The 7,709-nt window shown below is 49.8% G+C and overlaps 1 protein-coding gene across 1 annotated transcript in view; it reads left to right on the top strand.

The window, feature by feature from the left end:
- Positions 1 to 7,709, top strand: part of Col26a1 (collagen type XXVI alpha 1 chain) — a 128,814-nt gene that overhangs the window by 26,972 nt on the left and 94,133 nt on the right. The window contains exon 2 of the mRNA XM_015491464.2: positions 7,102 to 7,224. Coding sequence (XP_015346950.2) covers positions 7,102 to 7,224 — 123 coding nt within the window. The remainder of the gene's footprint in view (positions 1 to 7,101; positions 7,225 to 7,709) is intronic.

Below are 7,709 nucleotides of genomic sequence, written 5' to 3'. Positions count from 1 at the left end.
GCCCCGTTTGTCCTGTGTCAGGCTCAGGGTGGCCTTCTCAACTATGCACTGATCTGTCACTAGATGGAGATGCCTGGGGAGGAGTGGATGTGGGTCAGGTGACCCTGGGCAGCTGAGGCAGGACTTGGAGGTGCTGACCACTGAACCACATATGCTGCCCCTGCGGGAGGCATACCCAGCACCTGCCTCCAAAAGGTTCAGCTATGGTGGTGAGAGAGCCTGAGGTCACCTTGACTCTTGGGAGGACACATCCGTGGACCTGCGGGGGAACTTACTGTTGGCAGGACCCTCCACGCCCCATCCAGGGCTCACCTCCTGGGTCCTGGGGCGGCCACACAGGATTCCGCCTTCGCCTGTGCAGGTTTGAACTTGACTCTGGCTCCAGGCTGTGGAGATCTGGCTGGGATCCTGACTCTTCCCCAGACCAGGGCCCACCTCTGCCAGTTCCTTTCTTCTACACTTTCTATCCACCACCTGCTGCTCCCCACCCGGCTCTGCCCCTCCCGGAGGTGTGTTCCCTAGGGCGGGGGCCACTTTGAGCCCCTCCACCAGGGCTCAGTGGGGACTAACGAATGGGAGATTTGCTTTAGGAGGCAGGATGGGGGGGGAGCCCTCCCCAGTGAGCCTGCGTGGCCTGGATCGCCTTCAACCACCACCAGGCATCACCTGGAGACAGGGACGCATCCCCAGACATGTGACATTCTGCAGCCATCACAGAGTGTACTTACATTGGAACAGCTGTGACATCACCAGGCGACATACCTCGCAGGACCCCTGTCATATGTGAACCCCGTCATTGACCTAAATGATGTGCAATGTGTGACTGCACTGTCTCACTGGTTGCAAGCTTGGGGTGGGGACACTCCGTCCTCTTTGAGGGACACTGTTAATAGATATGCCAGGGATGTTTTGATTGCTCTCTGACCACCCCCCTACCCTCACTAGCCAGATTGGGGTCTGGAGTTAGGAGCTAGAGTGTCCAGATAGAAATTTCCAGCTTGTAGGGCTGGGGTATACAGCTCAGTTGGTAGAGCACTTCCCTCACATGCACAAGGCCCTGGGTTCAATCCCCAGCACTTAAAAAAAAAAAGAAAAGAAAGAAAGAAAGAAAGAAACTTCCAGCTTGTCTCTTGCAAGCCTTTGGGTTCTTTCTGAAGCTTCATGTTCTTATCTGCAAAATTCCCACATGTCAGACCTGTTGAGAAGGTTACGTGGGGTAATGGCTTGTGTCCTCCCGGAGGCTCACACAGAATCAAGACACGTGGCTTAGGACTTCAGTGTATGCATTTGGGAGGGACCCAATTCTGCCCAAAGTTATCAATGAGACTGTTTTGCCAACCATACAGGGGCCTCGGGGTGCTGGGCCCCACTCTGCCTGAAGGAGAGGGTCTCTTTAGCTCAGAAGCTGGGAGGGTGGGAGGCACATCCTGGTGGGGGCAGGAAGCTGGCTTATCTTGCCAGCATCCCCCTGAGGACTGGCCTGTGCCCCTTGGTAGTACAGTTGTGGGCTGTGGCCTGACAGTTGTCCAAGTTTCTCATCTGACCACTGCCTTGGTTTTCAACCGGAAACTGGCTTCTCGAGCCCACTGGTGGGCAAATCTGCTAAAACTGGCCTTTCTGTGGATTGGATAAGGGGTGATCCCGTAATTAGAACAAGAGGCAGGTGGAGGAGGGGCTTGGGCCTGAAAGTGGACGCCCCAAACCTGGAGGTGACTGTGCCGGGGCACAGAGCCTAGCACACAGCACAACCTTGACCCACAGCTTTGGTTGAGTGAGGGACTGGAAGGGACAAGGCCCTCTGGAATGCACTTGAAGTTCCAGCTATGCACCACTTCAATGAGGTCTCCTCTTCCTGGGAAACCCAAGGTCCTCCTCAATGACACAGGCTAAGATGGAGCATGTGTGGGGTCCCATGGAACCTGACATGGGAGCCTTTTCCTGGCTGGGAAGGTATCCAGGAGGGGAAGGAGCCTGGGTGGAGACTGGTAGGATGAGTGAGACTTGACCAAACAGAAGAAAGTGAAAGACCTTCCAGGGTACAAGGGGACAATGGAAATGGCCAAACGGAGCAGGCTGGAAGTGGGCCGGAGCAGGCATTTCCCTTGTGGATGTGGAGAGTGGAGAGGTGAGGGAGCCCAGGGTGGGGCCAGGTTTGAGCTCTGCATGGCGCTCCCTGGTGGCAGGTAGAGGAACTTGCAGGGAGAGACACCAAGAGGTGGGAGACCAGGAGGGCTGAGGCTGGTTGTCCAGGAAAGAAAGGGACTCAGAAGGTCAGGAGTCGATTTGCCCAGCATGGGGGCATGACTAGGAGAGAGAAGGTGGAGCCTGGGGTGTTTCCTTGCTCCTGGGGGTTTCTCTAAGGGCATGGGGAATTAGTATGCTGGAGAAGCCGGCTGGGGCTGAATATGATGAGTTCAGTAGAGCACCAACAGCAATTGTGTGTCCTGGTATGTCCTAAGCGCTCTGATGATGCATGACCACTGTCCAGGCGAGTAGGCACACACATTGGGGTTCAAGGGGAAACACTGAGGTGATCCACCGTGGGGGCAGAGCTTGGACTGAGGAAACAGGGGCCGGTGGGCTCAGACTCAGGGCTCAGGGTCCCTGGGTGGAAGGGGACACATGAGATCAGACCCCAAAGAGAAGCTCAGAGGGAAGCACAGGCTTAGGGAGGTCTTAGCCTGAGCCCCAAGGGTGGAGGTCCCTGGGTCCTGGACCCTCCATGAGAGCTGGGCTGTGGAACAGGGGGAATTGACAGAGAAACATCGCTCAGATGAGACCCAGAGAAAACGCCAGTCCCTTCCTATCCTGATGAGCCTGCCAAGAATTTGCCCATGTTTGAGGACCATGCCTGACACCCCCAAATTCTGTGTGCCTGGGCTGGGGGGCGGTCGGAAAAGGTCTGTACCCCTCCCGCTTAACCCCTTTCCACCTGCATTTAGGCTGTAGCCCAATGACTCCTGTTTGCCTATCACCAAGGTCAGGGTCCAGGCGTGCGGTGAGCGGTGACATGATGCCACTCAGCAAACAGAAGACACAGGACATGGGGACCCTAGGAAGTAGGCCATATTGGTCCCATGACCACGGGATCCTGAGATGAAGTGGGTTTCGAGTTCCATCGGGACAGGCCCAGAACCCTATCTCCATGCCTCTCTTTACAGTCTTCATTGTTTGGCCAGGTCTGGATTACCAGAAGCCATTTATAGCCCATTAAGAGATCAGATGTCGGGCTTGGATTGTGGCTCATCGATAGAGCCCTCGCCTAGCATGGGCGGGGCCCGGGTTTTATCCTCAGCACCACATTAAAAAAAAAAAAAAAAGGTATTGTGTTGTGTCCATCTACACTTAAAAAATAAATATTAAAAAAAAAGAGAGAGGGCTGGGGATGTGGCTCAAGTGATAGCGCGCTCGCCTGGCATGCGTGCGGCCAGGGTTCGATCCTCAGCACCACATAAAAACAAAGATGTTGTGTCCGCCAAAAAAACTAAAAAATAAATATTAAAATTATAAAAAAAAAAAGAGAGAGAGAGATCAGATGTCTAGAGATGGTGATTGGAGGCTTTGGAGAAGGTTTTCCAATTCACAGCTCATTTCCCCATAGAAAGCTCTGACCCAGTACAATTCAGAGATGGAGGGACTCTCTGTCTATTCCAAAAACCCAGGGCTGGGATGTGGATATCAGGGTGGAGCGCTTATCCTTGGATGGGATGGTAGCTTATCCCAAAGAGAATTGCACCTCTGTCTCTGAAACACAGGTAAGTGCCCATACAGAGCCCGAGAGGAAGGAAGGGCCACACAGTTTCAGGATGTCTCTCTGGGCTACAGGAAGAGGCAAGATTGATGGTTTGTATTGGGTAGGTGGGACCCTGGGCGGGAGGGCTGAATTTCTTTCTCAGGGCAGCCTGGGTTTGAGCTGCAGCCCTGCTGATGGATAACCACACAGACTTTCTATTCCCATCTGCAAAATAGGAAAGGACAATCCCTCGATTATTACTGACATTGTGGGGTTTAGTGGCCAGCCAGTCAGTTATGATCCTTGCAGTCACATCACCCTGCGTGGTGGTTTCCGCTGACCTGGATGTGTTCAATTAGTCCTGGCTGCAACATTGAGAGGTGCGTGTGCGGTGTGTAAGACTGAAGTTCGGAAAAGGACTCATCCCGTTGCCCCAGCAAGCTGGTAGCAAAACTGGGTTCTGAACTTGGTCTCCTGGTGACTTTGGTGGGGGAGGGTGGACTTTGGACTACTTTTCCTTTTTCTTTTGGGACATTTTTTCACTTTGCCAGTATTGGGAGGATATCTTAGAAAATTGTCCAAGATTTTTGACAAATTTTGATGAAAGATCATACCTAATATTTATTTATAATTTTTAATATCTATAAATTTGTTATTTATGTTTATGACTTTTTTTTCTCCTTAAGAATTGTCTAAGCTTTGTTGATAAGATTTTTTTTTTTTTTTTTGCAAAAAGTCTGTGTTTGGATTCTGTTGATTTATTTTTAATATGATCTATTTAATTAATTTTTGCTTCCTTTTTAAAAAAATTTTTTTAGTTGTAGATGGACACAATACCCTTATTTATTCATTTTTATGTGGTGCTGGGGAACAAACCGCTCTACCACTGAATCACAACCCCAGCCCCAATTTTTGCTTTCTTTTTATTAATTCATTTCTTCTCTCATTTTCCTGTCTGTCTTCTAATTAGTATGTTATTTCTTGCTACTTACTTTTTATTTCCTAGCATTTTGTGGATTGATCAGCTTTTGTTTTACTCCTTATTTTCCTTTTCATGCGGGATGGCTTGCATTTTTACATTTTAATTCTCTGCTTCCTAGTATTTATCTTTAAATTCAAAACATATTTAATTGTATATTTTTTTTATTACACTTAAAGTGGCACAACTTCTATATCCTCTCCTTCAACATGAAAAAAATATTTGCAATTTTAATTCCTTTATAACTTCTCCTCTTTGCCATCTTCCATGTTGAAATCACTTTTGTTTTAGTGCAAGGCTATTACTAAATCTCATTATTGTTTCTTTGCCAGTAACTACTCTTTTAATATGTTTTTTTCTATGTCCTTTATTTATTTACTTATTTTTGTTGGGATACCTCCTCTAGTGATTCTTTCATAAGGGGTAACTGGTAAAACTTTCTAAGTCTTTACACATCTGAAATCTTTATTTGGCCTTTGGCCCTGAGAGTAGTTTGGCTGGGTATAAAATTATGGATCCTAAATATTTCCCCTTAGGACTTTGAGAAAATTCTGTCACCATATTCTTGAATCTGATGTTGCTGATTTTAAAATCTTATTGAAATTTACTGTAAGTAATTTGTTTTTTCTTGGCTTTCTGTGGCATTTGGCATTTTCTCTTCATCCTGATTGTTCTGAAATTTCAGCACATACCACTCAGTGGGCCCTTTTGAATTAGGAACTGGTGCCTTTCTTCAGCTCTGGGACATTTCCTTTGCTACTTTTTCATGTGTCTGCTTCTCTTTGTCACTGCTCTGCTCTTGTGGGGCTACTAATCAGTAGGTGTTGGCACTTGCCTGACTTTAGATCCCTAGATCCCTCCCCTTTCCCCTTACATTGTCTGTCCCTTTGTGCCTTTGCAGGGCCTCCTGGGAAAGTTCACAGCTCAGACTTGAAGCTCCTCAGGACCTCCTTCCTTCCCTCCATTCTATTCTTCCATCCATCCATGGAGGTTTTATTCTCATGGTCATACATTCCATTTCTAAGAGATCAAATTTATTTTATTCCACAATTTTTATGAGTGGCATGCTCTCATTTCTTGGAGGACATTAATTATGCTTGTAAAATTTGTCTCCATATATTTTTTATTAATTCTTTTTTTTTTCTAGAGGTGTGATTTTATTGCCTGTTGAGTTGGTGCCTTTCTCTTACGGTGTTAGACTTTTTAAATTTTTGTATCAGATAATTTCCATGGGTTTGTCTCTGTTTACTGAGACTTTGGCTTTTGCCAAAGAAGAATGGGGAAAGAATATGCAAGAATTCAGTGGTCTGACCTTAAACGTGTCCCTGGAGGTCACCAGCTTGTGAGGCACCTGTTCTGACCACACCTGCCAGTGGACAGGTGAATCCAATGCCTGAATCTTTATAGCAGCAGGGGGGTTACCTGAGTCCTCCCTAACTGGCTGTCTCCCCTAACCAATCCATCCTGCAGCCACCCTAGGGTGTTGCCCTTATCTGCTGCTCCTAAGTTGCTCCCACTTGAGCCCCAGGCCTCTTTCCTGCATGTTCCTGGCTCTGCTCCAAATTACTTCCACTTGCTTTCTATCTCTAAAGTACTCCTCAGGTATTCTGGTCTAGGGCTTCTTGTTTTCCAACGTTATTCTGGGTATATTTTCTACTGTTAAGTTTCCAGGATCTGGTGATGGTGGGAGGGGTGGGCCTGCTGGCCATCTTGATTCAGTGCCCATATGGTGTGCATCTGTGCCCTCTCCCTGCACCTCTGCTGCCCACACTGCAGCAGTCCTTCCCTGCTTAGAACCTTCAGTGGCTCCCCACTGACTTCCTGAGAAGAGCCATATTAGCCTGGAGCTTCTCCCTTTCCCTGGCCCGTCCTTCCCTTCAGCCTTCTGGCCACTTCCAGTTGCACACAGGCCCCTGGACACGCCTTGGTTTCTCATATGGTGTCCCCACCCATCCCCTCCTTCTTCTGCTAAAGTCAGCTCCCTCATGGCTCCCAAGCAGCTAACTCATCTTTCAGTGCTCAGCTGGTGGCCCTTCCTGGGACCACCCCTGCTCTGCTCCCACAGCTCCCTGGATGGACCTGTAGCTGGATTCTGGTGGCTCCGTTCCCCTTGTCACCTGTCCTCCCCTGCCCCAGATGTCAGGGCGGTGGCTGAGTCTTTTTCACAGTGTCTTCAGTGGCTAAAATGATGCCAGTGCTCAGAGGCCAAATGGCATGGGTACTGTCCCTTCCCCCCCAGACTTGGGCAGAGAGTCTCCGTGGGCCCCTGATCCGAGAAAAGTGGGTGCTCCAAGTTCGTGAGGGGACCCTCTTCCTCCAGCACAACCTTTGAACTGTGGCAGTGCCCCAGGAACAGGTAGGGCTGACGCGACTTCTGCTCTCTCCACAGGCACTGGTGTCATCACACGGTGACCCGGACGGTGTCCTGCCAGGTGCAGAATGGCTCGGAGACAGTGGTCCAGCGTGTGTACCAGAGCTGCCGGTGGCCTGGGCCCTGCGCCAACCTCGTGAGGTAAAGGCCCTGGACTGGACTGCTCCGCCCTTTCGGTCCTTAAGAATGAATCCAGCCCCAGCACGGCTGTGGGGGAGGCTCTGTGGGAGGCTGGATTAATCCTAGAGATGAGAGTTTAACCTGTTTATGGCGCACCTTCTGTGTGCAGGGTGTGTGTGAGTATGAGTGTGTGTGTGTGTGTGTGTGTGCGCGCACAAAACGTGAATGGAACACCGAGACAGGCCCTCACAACTCAGTGGGTGTCTGACTGGCAGAGACCTCCACAGATGAGTGTAGACAGGGATCAAGGGAACAAGGAGGAGCCAGGTGGGGTGAAGAGGGAACCAGTTAGCGTTGGGCTCCCGACTAGGATATAGGGATATGCCAGACTTTAGCCCCGCCCTCTGGCCCCGCCAAGCTCGGCCTCTCACAGCCCCACCCTCAGCCTCAGCACTCACAGCCCCTCAAGCCCCGCCCTCACTACCCTGCCCTTACAGCCCCACCTC

The sequence above is a fragment of the Marmota marmota genome, unplaced genomic scaffold, assembly GCF_001458135.2.
Source record: "Marmota marmota marmota unplaced genomic scaffold, marMar, whole genome shotgun sequence".
NCBI lineage: Eukaryota > Metazoa > Chordata > Mammalia > Rodentia > Sciuridae > Marmota > Marmota marmota.
The sequence above is the reverse complement of the archived record's forward strand: the minus strand, read 5'-3'. Positions and strand labels throughout refer to the sequence as shown.